At 47.7% G+C, this 15,861-nt stretch overlaps 1 protein-coding gene across 3 annotated transcripts in view; it reads left to right on the top strand.

Moving 5' to 3' along the window:
- The window catches only part of MCC (MCC regulator of WNT signaling pathway), a gene marked incomplete at its 5' end in the record, with an annotated part of 425,634 nt that overhangs the window by 361,648 nt on the left and 48,125 nt on the right, over positions 1 to 15,861 (top strand). For all 3 annotated transcript variants that reach the window (XM_082455726.1, XM_082455728.1, XM_082455727.1), the window contains 6 exons: positions 1,938 to 2,084; positions 2,982 to 3,071; positions 4,160 to 4,308; positions 8,844 to 8,984; positions 11,588 to 11,691; positions 14,782 to 14,965. In XM_082455726.1, coding sequence (XP_082311852.1) covers positions 1,938 to 2,084; positions 2,982 to 3,071; positions 4,160 to 4,308; positions 8,844 to 8,984; positions 11,588 to 11,691; positions 14,782 to 14,965 — 815 coding nt within the window. The remainder of the gene's footprint in view (positions 1 to 1,937; positions 2,085 to 2,981; positions 3,072 to 4,159; positions 4,309 to 8,843; positions 8,985 to 11,587; positions 11,692 to 14,781; positions 14,966 to 15,861) is intronic.

Here is a 15,861-nt window from a genome sequence, read left to right as displayed (position 1 = left end):
AGATTCTAGGAACCCCAGACCACTGATTGTTTTGGGAATGATTCAGACACTTTTTAGATTTGGGAGTGGTGTTAACATTGTTGATTAGTCAGGACCTCATCAGACTTTCACAGTGGTAGAACTTGAAATCCATGGTCTCTACCAGAGTGGTTTCCCCGGTGCCAGGAAGCTGGCCTGATGGAAAAATGGGTCCTGTCCCTCTGCCATGGGGCACAGAGAGGCACAGTTTATCGGGACCATTCGAGAATGAGCCCTGTAATCTCTCACCAGCAATACCACTTGACTTTGACAGGCATGTGTTTTTCTAGTCTTTAAACTATTTTGAGGGCAGCTCTGTGTCTGGCCCTTTATGAGGACGACACACATTTCTGTTAACCCACAGTTACTGGAAGCCGCAGCAGAGCCAGCTATTAGGCACTTTTGAGCTGTTTCACCATTGAATGCAGTTCTCTCCGAGGGAATTTTCCTATTTTGGCTTCTAATATGCTGATGAATTATTGAAATTTCAATTACTTTTGGTTCCCAATTTAGCAGGGTGTAGACATGCAAGATATTGAATATGAAAAGCTCTCCAGTCGCTTTTAGAGAAGGGTTTGCCTGGAAGGGTTTGGCGTCAGGGCTGGCAGGGGTGCAGCCCTGCTCCTTCTGTGTTGGGGACTAAAGTACCATGTGGCCTTGGCAGTCCCTTAGGTCACTGCTCCTCAAGGTGCGAGCCCTTAACCGGGGCCTGGCATCTGCATCTCCTGGGAGCTTGTTAGATACGCAGACTCCTAGGCTTGGTCTCCACCTACTAATCAGAATCCCTGAGAGTGGCACCCTGGGCTCTGTGTTTTAACAAGCCCTCTGGGACATTCTGGTACACTGACAAGTTGGAGAAACCCTGCCTTAGATGTCCTGGTGCCAGTTTTTCCCATTGGGGTCTGTTGCCCATTTGTAAGGGCCCTTGGATGCTACAGTCAGTGTGCCCTTTAAGATAGACATTGTGCGTAATGATAAAACCGTGATCAAGGTCATCAGAGAGACCAATTTCTAACAATCATCTTCACTTGCTTGGAACACGTCTCTCTTTGGAAGTCCGTGAGCCGTAACCATAGAGAAGCAGGATTTGGACATTTAAATTCTGTGCAGGTAAATGTGTGTTCTAAATGTAATTGAAAGGGCCCTGTGTTTCTCTGTACCGAAGGGCTATTTAGATATTCCTTCCCACTGTCCCCAGGATAATCTCATCTCGAAGTCCCTTGGAGAGAAGCCGTGGGTACCATCTCTGCCTCATCACCTTAGCCTCACCTCCTTCCCAGGACAGGTCTCTCTCCTACACTGTACACACTGAATAACTTGCAGTTCTTCAGACACAGTCTGTCATCCAAGCTACTCTCCCCACCCCACCACCAAAGCCAGCCCCTTACTCATCTCATCCATTAAGCCCTGTTCACCTGTGAGGCTCTACTCAAGGATGGCTCCCTAATGACTTCAGGTGGAGTCACTCTCTTCGCCTTACCTGCTTCCTGCAAACTCTGGATAGGTGTTTATAGCATGCGCGTGCGCTTGTGTTGAAATTATCTCTCTCCGCTGAGCTCCGAGGTCCACGCGAGTACAGATCTCATCCTGGGTTCTGTCCCTTGTGCCCATGTGTGTCAGGCACACGAGGCTGAATGAACAAACATCCCTCAAAGATGGTCATTCTACTTCTGCTGGAAGCTTCCAGTGCCTTAGGAAACATGTTCCCTTCGTACTTTTGAAGAACAGATACTTGGCCAGCACGTGGCGGACTAGTTAAGAACAACAGTGCATTTTATGTGGGCTCAACCGACTCAGCTTTTCAGGGAAGCCGGTTTCTTAACGTAAATGAAAGCTCTGCCCTCCCCTCCCCCAATCTGGCTGTTCTGCTCTTTGGCCGGGGAACCCACCCGCTGTATCTGAAGGTGTTGTTCTTTCAGGTTCGAGAGCTTCAAACTAGACTGCAGAGCGTGCAGGCCACAGGGCCCTCCAGCCCTGGCCGCCTCGCTTCCGCCAATCGCCCTGTTAACCCCAGCACCGGAGAGCTCAGCACGAGCAGCAGTAGCAACGACGTCCCCATCGCCAAGGTGAGCTCCCGGGGCCGCTGTGCAGGCGTGCAGTCAGCTCGGCCGGCCCCCGGGGGTCTCCTGTGCTGGAGCTGCAGGCAGAGATAACCCACTAACGTTCTAAGTCTCTCTCGGCTGCAGGCTGGACACCATCTCTCATTGATCAGCCAGCTGGAGCGTGTCACAGCTGACAGGTCGTTGTGGAGAGTGAGATGTTTTGTCAGGCTCTACAGTGCTAAGGGGTGGGTGGAGAGCTGCTCTCGAGGGTCAAGGTTCAGCCCAGGAGGGGACCCTGAGGAATGAACCAATGATCTCCCCGCTCACAGGACTGACAGCCCTGCCAGCAGAAAAACAGATTGTGATGGGCAGGCCCTGGCAGCTGTGAGAAGTAGCCCCTCCGTTCTCAGCCACAGCGCCCCCACCCCCACCCCCCGCCCCGCTCCTAAGTTGAGTCTACCCTAGATAGACTGTTCAAATGATAATGTCCTCTCCCCGGTAGCCCTACCAGTCTCCGCAAGAAGGTTGGTTCTCAACCATCAAGTTTATTAAGTCAAGTCAAATCAGAAGTGATTTTTGTCCCCCAAGGGATATTTGGCAATGTCTGGACACCTTTTTGATGGTCATAGCTGGAGTGCTACTGGCATCTTATGGCTAGAAGCCACGGATGCTGCTTAACACCCCACGATGCACAGAACAGTCCCTACAGCAAAGAATATCCAACCCAAAATGTCAGAAGTGCTAAGGTTGAAAAACCGTGAGTTAAGCAGAAAAACTGGACAAGTGAGTCGTTTTTAAGACTCGATGAATCAGTTTAGTTGCCACAGTTAAAGAGTAGCTGCCCTGTATAAACAGAGTCTCAACAGTTTATATGGGGAGTTACGTGTTGTTTTTTGAAACTTTTTTGTTTTGTTTTTTAAGATTGCTGAGAGAGTGAAGCTATCAAAGACCAGGTCCGAATCTTCATCGTCTGATCGGCCAGTCCTGGGCTCAGAAATCAGCAGCATAGGGGTGAGTGTTCATGAGAAGCAAGGCAACAAAGTACCCAGTAAAGCTACACAGTGGTTTATCCATGATAGAAGAACTTCCAAAGTTCACCCAGTAAACCAGTTAATTATAATAAGAAATCATACCTGATTTCCTTCCAAAAGATCAGATGAAAATGTATAGTGGTTTGCACGTGGTGAATCACTTCTTCAGCTTTAAGGGAGATTTTTTTTTTTTTCTCTAGCTGAAACCATTCAGAAAGAAATGATTTAGGTCTGGTTACTGGCAATGTAGATGAAAGTCTTAAAGTATCTGCTTTATATCACCCTGCTTCCCCAGAGACGGAGTGAGTCAGGAAGCTCTAAGAGAACTTTACCTTTTGCACGTCCCTCTTGAAAGGGGAGGTGCTCTCCAGTGAGGATGATTGCTGCCTTTGAAGTGTGGCCAATGCTGTGACAGACCAGAACCTTCCAGCTCAGTACTAGAGTTTTCATTTCTAGAGCCCTGAACCCTGTGGGGCTGTAAGCTGAAAAATGGTGGAAAGGGAATTTCAGTTCCCTGGGGATGTCGTTTAGAATTCTGGGGTAAGGCTGGGAAATCCAGCTATTTGATCCTCAGGGGTGGGGAAAACCTGAACAGCACTCTTAAGGCCCTATTTTAGACTTCTGTGCTGGGCAGAAATTACATGCACCCAGATTCCACGCCAAAGCCAAATTATGAACATAAAGGAGTGGGACGCTCCCCTTAACTACAACAGCCGGAGACAAGTCTGGGGGTGGCAGGGGGTTTCGGAAGGGGGAAGGATGTCCAGACTCTGTTTAATATCCAAAATTTTAGGTCTCTAAACACTCATGATCCCACATGCCTGCTGCCCAGGATGCAGCTTAGAAGATGCCACTGCATTTTGACACTGTTTTATGTACTGTTTCACAGTAGTTAACTTTTTATACTAGGATTATATTATACAAACTGAGAAAGATCGGGGTAGCTATCTCCTGTGCCTGATTCTCAAGGAACATTGGCTTTAAATTGTTTTGCATGCAAAGCATGCCTGGGGACCAGCGTCCCTGAAGTGGCACTGTCCAGAGGGGGATTAATGCTCACCTGTACAGGTATCCAGCAGTGTGGCGGAGCATCTGGCCCACTCTCTTCAGGACTGCTCCAACATCCAAGAGATCTTCCAGACACTCTACTCCCATGGATCTGCCATCTCGGAAAGCAAAATTAGGGAGTTTGAGGTGGAAACGGAACGGTTGAATAGGTAAGGAGAAATTCTGCATATTTGGATGGTGGTATTGGGGGCAACTCCTTTCCCTTCCCAAAGATCAACTCAGGTTGGCTTATGTGTTGTGACAGAGTGATGCTGTCAGGCTGGTGGGTGGGGCGTTTCCACCATCCTGTTCATCACAGGAGGGCTGGCTTCATGGGCATTGTGTGACCTGTCATCAACTGCACAGGGCCTCGTGCTTAAAGGGACCCCACACTTGCTTTACTGCTCTGCTGTCACTGTTTTAAATTCTTAATAATTTATGAACCAGGGGCCCCGCCTTTTCATTTTGCACTGGCCCTAGCAAATTAAGGAGCAAGTCCCGGGAGCAGTCCATATGGAATGACAAGTAGGTCAGGATGGCAAGATGGCTCCCAAGCATGCAGCCTGAGCTGCTGAGAACCACAGAGAGCAGCTCTGGGATGTGGACTGAGCACCCAGGGGTGCCTGGAGCCAGCAGAAGCAATCTGACGAAGGCGCTCCTGCGATGGAGCAGGCGTGCTGGTCTAACCCTCCCTGCTCGAACTGAGGGTTGCCCAATTTTATTTATGCTTTTTGCAAATGTGCACATCCCCCCATCCCTACATCCTATCCCACTTAGTTCTGATTATCTAAGTAGGTCTAACTGTCCTGCTTAGAGTAATTTAACTGTGTGTACCCAGTTTTATGGGTTCTTCCTAAATCTTATGCCAGAGGTGGTTTGAGTTTGTCCTCCTGCCTCTTGGCAAAGACTGGCTTGTGTGTTGTCCCGGCAATGAAAGAGAGCTGCTAAAAACGCAAAAGAGAAGGACCAGGGCCAAGCCACGGCAACTACTCAGAATTGGCTCCGCGGTGGCAGAATGGACTAGCGATGGCATCCAAGTGTGCTGTGGCCGCCCTGACCTAGCAGTCTTCAGTGCGAGAGCACAGTCAGAATTGGAAAGGTTTACGAGCGAACCAGTAAGAAATGTGGATGCCATTCCCCTGGTGTATGGCAAACCTGAATAAATTGAATTACCCTGTTAGTCCTCCCTGATTTGAAGCTGTTTAATATAGCACTTGAGAACCAAGGAAATACGGCTATCTAGGTCATTTTAAATCTTGAAATTAAATGGTTTCCTTATTAAATCCGAAATACTTAAGAGTGACAATCCTGATGATTGCCTTGTAGCAGTAAAAAAGCAGCCCTCTCAGTATCACAGGCAGAGGAGTGCTTAAAAATTGAATCAGATATGCCCTTTGCAGTTTAATGAAGTCAGACGCCTTCAGGGGCCCTCTGTGTAGTGAGGATCTCCTCTCTACGGATCCCGGGATTTAACAAGCCTGCTTTGTCGTTGAATTTGAGGGGAGGTTCCTTTCTCTTCAATTATATGCACCTAGGAGAGACCAAAGAAGGGGGAACTATTTGGTGCTTGCAGCTCACGTTATCATGGAATTTAACAGCTTACAAAAGGCTCCCTCTGACAACCTCTTAACCCTCAACTTGGGAGGGCAGGATAGTCCCATTTCGCGAATGAGAAAACAAAGGCTTTGACTTTGAATGACTTGCCTCAAGTCCAGAGCTGTTAAATAGCCCAGCTGATCGACCCCAGCCCCTCTACCTCACCTCCGTTGTTTTCTATATTATCACAGCTACTGCTAGAACATGGGAATTCTTGTAAATAATTTACCAGTATGTTCTGGTGTCTGTTATTTAACTACCTATTTCAAAGTTGGAGTCCTATTACCCTCCAAAAATATTACAGCCTTTAACTTGTGTTTGTGTGTGGGGGGCAGGGGTGGGTGTCACGTCTACTCAAAAGTGTGTTTTCTCATTTAACAAATCCGTGTTAAGCACTTACTATATGCTGGACTATTTGGATGCAAAAGAAAGTAAAACAGACAAGATCCCCACTTTCATGGAGCTATATCCTGTTACGGGAGCTAGACAAAAAGCAGACAAATAAATAAGAGCATAAGAAAGCTCCACATAAATAGGACACTGTGACAGAATAACAGAAAGGCTTGATTTTAGTAGGCAGCCAGGGAAGGCATCTCTGAAGGGGGGACATGTCAACTGAGATTTTCAGGAGAGAAAGGAACAGCCATATGACAAACTAGGAAGAGACTTATGGGCCAACTTACCAACTTCAAGGCTGGGAAGTGGTTGGCATGAAGTTAGAATTGCCCAAATGCCAATGGAACTGAACTAGAATGAGTGAAAGGAGGAGTTCCATGAGATAAAGTGGCAGAATAGGCAGGGCTGGGTGGGATACAGATTTTGAGGCCATGGACAAAGTTTACTCTGTACTCTAAGTGTCATTGGAAGTTGTTAAAGGGTTTTACGTAGGGGAAGAACAGATCTGATTTAAATTTTGAAAGTTCACTCAGGTGTGAAGAATGGAAAGAGGTGGGCAGGAGTGGAAGCTGAGCCAGTTTTGCAGTAGACCAGCGTGGCCCAGGTGGTGGTGATGTGAAGGGGTCAGTATATGTTTGGTGGTAAAAACCCACAGATGTAAGAAAAAGGGATGGGGACTTCCATGGTGGCGCAGTGGTTAAGAATCCGCCTGCCAATGCAGGGGACTCGGGTTCGAGCTCTGGTCCGGGAAGATCCCACATACCGCAGAGCAACTAAGCCCGTGCGCCACAACTACTGAGCCTGCACTCTAGAGCCCATGAGCCACAACTACTGAGCCTGTGTGCCACAACTACTGAAGCCCGCGCACCTAGAGCCCACGCTCCGCAACAAGAGAAGCCACTGCAATGAGAAGCCCGTGCACCTCAACGAAAACCCAACGCCTCCAATAAATAAATAAATTTATTTTAAAAAAAAGAAAAAGAAAAAGGGATGGTCTCAAAGGAGAGTCTCAGGTGTCTTACTGGTGGTGTTGGGTACACGGCGGTGGCATTTACTGAGATGGAGAAGATGGAGGAAGATAAGGTTTGAGGAAAATCAAGAGTCCCCTTTGGGAATGTTAAATTGGAGGTGTCCGTACGAAACCCTGGATATGTGAGACTGGCACTCAGGAGAGAGGTCTGGACAAGAAATCTAGGAGCAATGGGAATATAAATGCCTGTTAAAGTTGTGGCACTGGATAAAATCACCCCCAGGGGGAGAGTGTTGATAGAGGGAGGGGCCCAGGATGGAGTCCGGAGGGAACATCAACCCTCACAGATTTTATAGAGAAGAGGGAGTCGGCAAAGGAGACAGAAGAAATGACCTTGCGGGTAGGAAGAAAACCAGTAAGACACCTATCATGACCCAAGTAAAGGAGAACGTTTCAAGAAGGAAGCCATACCCAATTACAGGGGTGCTGCCTGAGAAGGCCTCTAAGATAGAATTGACCACATGGAGGTCTGTGAGCTGAGTCAACAGTTTCATCTAATTAGTAGGGACTGAATGTAACTGGAGCAAGTTGAGAAGTAAACGAGAGAGTGGGGACTGTTTGAAGAAGTCTGAATGTGAACAAGGACAGAAGACCGTGTCCTTGTAACACCTTATGTTGAACTGACCTTGTTGTTGCCAAAGCCACACAGCGGTCTTAGCTGTACACTCACCGGACGTGTCCTGCGTTGGCGAGTGTCTCCATAATCTGCTCTAAGATACGTGCCCCTAAGATTTATCCTCAACGCAAATGACTTCCAAGCCCCTTAACATTTCGTGTGTGTGAAATCCTGTGTCTCTTTAAGACTTGGTGGTCAGAGTACTACAGATGGGCATGTCCCATGGGAAATGAATCATTGCATCCAGATCATCAGTGTCCTGGGACAGAAAACAGAGAGGCTGAAGACTTAACGTTTTTCTGATTTGCTTTCCGACTTTGCCATGAACTTTTGCCCTGAACGTACAGTTCTGATTCCTGCAAAACTTAAAGTTCCCACCACTTATCCTACCAGTAGTTAGCAGTTAGGGGTCTGTCCAAGCTGGAAGGAGCTTTGGACACAATCCACAGTTGCCACTCAAAGGCCCCTTAAGTGCAGTTTCTTGTTCATTCACTGATTCATCTTTTGCTCCTGGTCCATAGTGAGTGTTCTGAGTCAAGGATCTGGGGTCAAAGTGCCTGGTTCAAATCCCAGGTATTAATCACCCTTTCCGTGCCGCCTCTGAGAAATGGGGATAATAATACTTAGTTCAGAGGGCTGTTGGGAGAGTTACTGATCAAGGGCTCAACAAATGGTAGCTATTACTGTGATTTCATTTGTCCCTGTGGAGGGTGGTTCATTGAAGCATACCAGTTGTAACTCTCATGAGGGCCTGAGGTCACGTGGTTGGTTGCTTTCCTTGGTGTCTCTCCAGAGCCTAGTGCAGTACCTAGCAAATGGCTTGTCTGTGGCTGGCTGGGAAATAACCAGGAGTTTATTTTTTATTTCTCATTCACACAGAATTTAGTGATTCTTCAGCTTTGAGCTTCTTCCTTTATTACTTCTCATCAGTTACATTTACTAAAACATCTGACGAGCTCACATCCAACATGCATTTTGGCCGGACTCTAGAGTCAATGGCTAAAATCTTGGCAAATTCATTGTAATCCTGGTGTAAAATTGTGAACGTGATTTTCCTTCCTTTGTAGCCGTATCGAACACCTCAAATCCCAAAATGACCTTCTGACCATAACCCTGGAAGAATGCAAAAGCAATGCTGAGAGAATGAGCATGCTGGTGGGGAAATACGAATCCAATGCCACCGCGCTGAGGCTGGCCCTACAGTACAGGTAGGAAGTGGGGCGGGGCGGGCAAGTAGCCACTTTAATTTAGAAATGCATCCATAGCAAGCTTCTGCATGAAAGTAGAAAACATAACCAGCAAATGCTAGTGTGATATATATTGAAAATCAATTAGCACCCTGGTGGCAGCAATTAAGAAAATAAGGGTAATGCGTGTGGTATTAGTAAACAGGTATGTTTCTGTTCTCATGGTCAACTTAAATATTATTTCGTTTGAGTAGTATCCCTCAAAACATCAAGTTTTGTGTTACATGTTCAAGTCTTGTTCTTTCTAATCTTTTTTTCCCAGTCTTTATTCATATTCATATATATTTTACATTGTTGTAAATTTGGTGCATTCTCTTCCTTCAGTTTGTTACAGATTTGTAATGTTGCTTAAAAGTCTCCATTTATTTTGACTGGCTGTATCCCCTACATCAAGTTCATATGGTGTTATTACTCGTTTCTCTAAAAGACATTTAGACTTTTGCAGACTCTTGATATTGAAAATAATTCTATGGTGAATAATTTAATACAAAAACCTTCATTCTTGTGAGTATTTTCCTCAAGATAAAATCCCTGAAGCAGGAATTATAGGTCAAAGGGTATGAATATTTTCATGGCTCTTCAGGCATGCTGCCAGTTTTTTCCCATAAAAACAAACCAGTTGAAATGAATATGATACATTCATTGATGAGCAAGTGGTATATGAATGTACCACTTTTTTTTCAGCTTCATCGGCTTTGGAATTTATCTATTTTTAAATTACTGCTTGGTAAAAGCTACGAAACTATGCTTTATTGTTCTCATAGATTTATTAGTGTCACCACTTAGGCATATTTACCAAAGTCCCAGAGTAACGATTGTATCTTACGCTTGGCATCCTTTACAGAATTCAGTATTGTTTTAAGAAACAGTGCTTCTTCAGAAAACATATCAAACCTAAATATAGGAGACCAAAGCAAGAAAGCAATCCTACTAGTTGACAGACACAGCAAAGCAAACAGATAATCGTCTATGACAACTCTTGAAACAGGCCGTTCTGCACCGGCAGTCTGCCTTTCATCCGTACAGAAGAAACAATGTCCCAGCGTCTCTAACTTGAAAGACCAACTGCCCTTGAGAGGAGGAGCTGCCGGTACCCAGAGACAGTCATTGGGCCCTTTTCCTTATCTCTTAGTAAAGGAACTTGAAAGTAAAGACAATAAAAAACAGTCTGTTGACTAAGTGTTGAGTAAAGCAACATTTCCCGGGCTCAGCTTGGAGAAGCTAATCAGTTCTTTGCTTCGGGGGGAATGTCACTACTGCAGGCATCTGGCCAGGATGACTGAGGCATTAGGCATACACTCCATCCAGTACAGACGTGGGTGCATGTGGGGTCACAGGCAGCAGTGGCTTTCAAGAGGTTGCTCTTTGATCCTCTACCTGGTGTACCCAAAGAGAGACTAATTTTCTTCCTCTTAGAAATCCGTACTCAAACTCTTGTCAGAGATTTTGTGAGTGTTTCATGGAACAGTCGTACAAACATCTAATAGAACTTTCTGTGATGATGGAACTGTTCTCTGTGCTGTCCAGCATGGTAACTGCTAGCTACACATGGCTGTTAAACATATGAAATGTGGCTATTGCAACGGAGGAACTGAATTTTTCATTTTATTTACCTTAAATTCTTTTCAATTTAAATATCCACATGTGGCTAGTAGCCATTCTATTGAACAGGCGGGTCTGGGTCAAAACAGTCCCCTTTCTAGGGTGCTTATATGAATTACCTATTATTGTATGACTATTTATTACATCACAGTTTCTAGGGTCAGGAATCTGGGAATGATTTGTCTAGGTAGTTCTGGCTCAGGGTCTGTTATGAGGTCCTGGTCAAGCTCTCAGCCAGAGCTGCATCAGCTGAAACCTTAACTGGGGCTGGCAGATCTGCTTCAGAGACGCTTTGGGTAGAGTCCTCAGTCCTTCACTGGCTGTTGGCTAGGCGCCTTAGTTCCTAACCACATGGGCCTCGCCATAGGGCTGCTCAAGAGTCTTCAAGGCACGGCAGCTGGCCTCCTCTAAAGAGGATGATCCAAGAGGGAAAGTGAAGGGAGGAGAGAGAGAGACCAAGATGGAAATCACCATGTTTTTTAATAACCTAATCTCGGACGTGACCTCCCATGACTTCTGCCTTATTCACTTAGTCACACAGACCGACCCTGCAACAACGTGGAAGGAGATTATGCAAGGGTGTGACTAGCAACGTGTAGAGACCAGGGCGGTTGGAGAGCATCTCGGAGGCTGGCTGTCAGGAGCGTATTACCTTTCCCTCTGAGCTGATCATCAAAGGGCCAACAGACTTGCCTCCCTCATCTTTATTGCTTTTCTTGTATTTTTCTAGATCCTAGTTTAAAGTTTAAAAAAAAAAAAAAAAACAAGGGCAGGGGAGGGGGCCACATGACAGAGCAAGACCCTGGCTCTGGCCAGGAGTATCCCTGGGTATTTCCTTGCTGACATGGATGGCGAGGCTGAGAGCCAGGTCCCGAGCTGCTTCCCACCCCGGGCACAGCGCTGCATTGGAGAGGCTCGCCGTCCTCTGCCCGAGTTGAGGATGCCGTGTGCTTCTGTTTCAGTGAGCAGTGCATCGAAGCCTACGAACTCCTCCTGGCGCTGGCCGAGAGCGAGCAGAGCCTCATCCTGGGGCAGTTCCGCGCGGCTGGTGTGGGGTCGTCTCCTGGTAAGTGTGGCCGGAGTCCCTCCGTCCCCTTCCTCCTCATCCCCCGCCTCTCTTGCTCTCCTGCCCCCATCTCGGCTGTTGGCATTGGCACGCCTCCCGACAACATGAAATTCCCTTGTCAAGTGTGTTTTTCATTTTTTCCTCGTGACTGAGTGAGTAAATTGTTTATGTTGAATGCAGCAAGAACTGGAGTGGAAACAGCATTACAGACAAGTTAAAACAAACAAACCCTCTCAGGAAACATACTCTCCCCGGCTGGCAGTAGAACCAGATGGAGTGGGAGGCCCAGGTTCACGATGAAAGGGACCAGCTTTCCCGCAGCCTCTCTCTGATGCTGGTTGTTGAGGGTCCCTTTGCTGCCCACAAGGCCTTTGCCTCTTCTGGCTGCTTTTGTTGGCTGTGCTTTTTCTCCAGGTTTGTTCCTTTGAGTAGGTTGGAAGCGTGGGTTCCCCCTGCCTGGTCTCCAGGTGTCGTGGGAATGCAGAGGAACGTTTCATATCTTGCTCTTGTCAGCCTCACCGAGTGCGAGCCCCGGGAGCCCCGGCCTGGCCCTGCGGGGGAGCAGAGGTGTTGCCAGCCCACCTCGCCGCCCTGGCCCTGCCTCACCCCAGGGGTCACGCGTCCTGTTGGCGTGATTCCTCCCTCCAGATCCACACCGCTTCCCACTGTTGACCCTCCCCGTTGAGTAACTAGAAGGGCTATGAACTGAAAAAGATACGAGTGTGGCATCCTAGTTACCATCGTCTGCCAAAACTTCACCAGTGACTATGGCTCTGGGCCTTGAGATAACATGAGGGCAGTGGCAGTGGAAATAGTGTTTGGGAGGAAAGAGAGCTCCAGGGACAGAGGTTGCCATCTCTGATGCTGAGGCCTGCAGACTCCCTCAGCCTACACCTGATGACCGCGGCTTCTCCAGAGAAGCCATGGCAGGGAAACAGAAAACTGAGCAGACCACTCCAGAGTCAAAGGTGGGCGGTGTGGGCATGCTGGAGACCAGGCCACCTGTCGTGGACTGGCTTTTCCTCGCGGGCTGTGAGCCCCCATTAGAGCTAGTCCTTCCAGGACACGCCTTGCAGAGAAGGTCGCCGTCGGGGTACCTCCAGGATGCGTCCCTGTCCTCCTTGCCGGCTCCTGGCTCCCTGCCTGGGCTCTAGCTTTTGCACTGAACATTCACCTATTTTTCCTCCTTCGGTGTTGACACGGACAGGAATGTGAAGCGAGCCTGAAGGGAATGAAGTATCCTGGGTATTAATTTCCTGCTTCAGATCCAAGTCACCCAGCGAGGAAGCAGGCCTCCATTTGCAGGGGTGACCATCCTTCCACCTCCCTCTCTGGGATTTCTGGGTTGTTGTTTTTTTTTTAATAGGATTACCATCCCAGCCCAGAAGTAGAAACTCTTGCCAGCATTTCCATTAGGAACCTCATTTTTCAGGGTCTTTTAACCAAACCATAAAACTTTATTCCTCCTCTTAAACAGATTCTAAAATGATCTTGGCCTGCTGTCAGGTTTTGTTTTTTTTTTTTAATGTAAGTATTAAGGAAAATGATCAATTAAAGGAAAAAATCAATCATCTTATTTCCAGTTTGTATCAGAGGAATGTCTTAAACTGTTCCATCCTTGAAAGGTACCTTTTACGAGGCTTGTACCTACTCAGCACAGTTACTTGGTAGGAGCTGAAAGGACTTAAATAAATCTGCATTTTAAATATTTAAAATCAATAATAAAATGCCTTGTATTAACATAATCCTGGGCAGCTCATGGGTCTGTTTATAAAATGGGGCTGTCAGTAATACGCCTCTTCAGAATTCAGAGAGCAGTCAGTTGGTGCGACATATGTAAAATATCTTATTTGGGGAAGGAGAAAAAGCATGAAAGTTGTCAGAGAAGTGGCCAGAGGGAGGTCCAGGGAATCTTAGCCTGCGGGACACGCACACCCACGTTTCCTCCCCCTCCTCTGCAAAGCAGAGCGTTGACTGACTTTTTAGCAGCTCCCTATTAAATCTCACTCTTCCATTCTGCTGACAATGGCTGCTGACCTGTCAGCTTGCCCTAACGTGCCATGTAGTTGCACAGAGAAGCAAGTACTAGTAGTAACATTTACCCACAGTGTCAGTTATTGTGGGTTTTTTCTTTGTTGACTGCACAGGCATTCATTCTAAATGATTTAGACCAGTGCTTTTCAAACTGTGCCTGGGAAGCTGGAGGAGTTTCTTTGGGCCTCAGTGGTGGACGTGGAGGGTGGAGAAGCTGAGTGTATGCCCCCCACCCCTGCCCACTTCAACCAGTTCCACATTTGCCAGTTTTGTATCTTCGGCTTTGCCATAAGATTTCATATATACATACTTGGAAGATCATGGGCCTGGGCCGCAGAGGTAACAAATCAATGACTTATTTGGCCGGCATGGTTTTTGAAAACACAACAAGAAAGTGACTGTCTTGGGCTGGGAATTCCCTGTCTGGCTCTGTGGTGGTGGCCACGACCCTGACGTCTTGCTCCAGCCCAGTTTCCTGGCCTCTGGAGGCGGGGGAGCTCGCCCCTGGCCATGACCCAGCTCAGAGAGAAAGGTCAGGGATAGCGTCCATAGAGGACAGTCAGAGCCAGTCTCAAGGTCTCGTTTTAACCATTAGTTTTGTGTCTTGTGCCTACACGAAGCTCTAAGCAAAGCTGCAGACTCGTGGAGAGATCGCAGGGTTTGGCCTCAGTTTCTCCCTAGCCTCGTTCACAGGGAAGTACCAACCAGCGCAGGGGAGAAGGGCCACACAGGAGACTTGGGGCTGAGCGCGGGGAGCAGCCAGGAGCCTGGGGAATTAGAAAATCATAGGTTAGAGCTGGAAACAGACCTCAGAGCTCCTACTGGCCAGCCCCTCATTTGTCGGGGAGGACCGTGGAGGCCAGAGCAGAGAAGATGCCTTCCTCAGTGCGGTTTCTCGGTGAAGAGCCAGGCCCAGGACGCGCGTCTCTTCACTGGCATCCACCGCTGGGCTCCTCTCTACTGCGCCACCTCCACCCCGAGTAACTGGCTACTGATTATCCAGACTCACTCATCTAGACCAGCGCTGATTAACCCATTGGCTTCTCTGCCATGCAGGAGACCCGTCAGGGGATGAAAACATCACTCAGATGCTCAAGCGAGCTCACGACTGCCGGAAGACAGCCGAGAACGCCGCCAAGGCCCTGCTCATGAAGCTGGACGGCAGCTGCGGGGGAGCCTTTGCTGTGGCTGGCTGCAGTGTGCAGCCTTGGGAGAGCCTGTCTTCTAACAGCCACACCAGGTAATTCTCGGCCTTTCTGCCACGAGCTGGATGCGTGCCCACGGGTAGTCCGCTCACTAGTCTTGGCGTGCAGTGACCCGGCTCTTAAGGACTGTGAGGCTTGCGGGAGGACAGAATTCTCCCCCCACAGCTTGCAGCCTGCTCCCGGGAATCAGAGTCAGGGAATCAGAATGGGAGAGCTGGAAAGCGCCTTCTCACTTTACCGGTGTGGGAACTGCCGCCCAGAGAGAAGGGGTCATTTGCGCAAGGAGGTGGAACCCAAACCTACCTTTCTGTCCGGTGCACTTCCCCCTTTTGGTTCTACCCTCCATTTCGTTATAGTCCTTGATTTTCAAGAAGCATTTGGGGCAGTGAAGAAAGCCCATGTGCTGCAAATGGTCCTTAAGCACCCAAGACCCAGACCGCATCCTATTTCCAGGCTCCATTCTCTCTCTTCCTCTTGTGCCTCTGTCCTTTGTAAGCCCCTCTCAGGCAACAGACTTCCCTTCTCTCACCTCTTTGCCTTGTAGAGTGATGCATAATCATAACGTGTGCTTAGCAGACACTTAGTCATGAACCTGGGTTCAGGTTCAGTATCTGTGGATCTAGAAAACTGAAGTGGGTACTTGAAAAAAGATGGGGAGGAAAGCAGTGAACACCTTGCTAAGCATAATTTGCGGAAGCCATTGGATTCTATTGGATGTGGGTGGAGGGTCAGAATGAAACTTTTTCTAATGACCTTCTCATTTCTTGCCACCAAAACTCCTAAAAACATGAATGCCTTCCCTTTTTCTTTCTGTAAAATTATAGTTGATTTACAATGTTGTGTTAGTTGCTGGTGTACAGCACAGTGATTCATGTAGATATAGAGATATATGGATATATATGGATATATATGGATACATGTATATGGATAT

This window comes from Balaenoptera physalus (assembly GCF_965194825.1).
Source record: "Balaenoptera physalus genome assembly, chromosome: 3".
NCBI lineage: Eukaryota > Metazoa > Chordata > Mammalia > Artiodactyla > Balaenopteridae > Balaenoptera > Balaenoptera physalus.
This window is presented reverse-complemented; position numbering and strand designations above follow the sequence as displayed.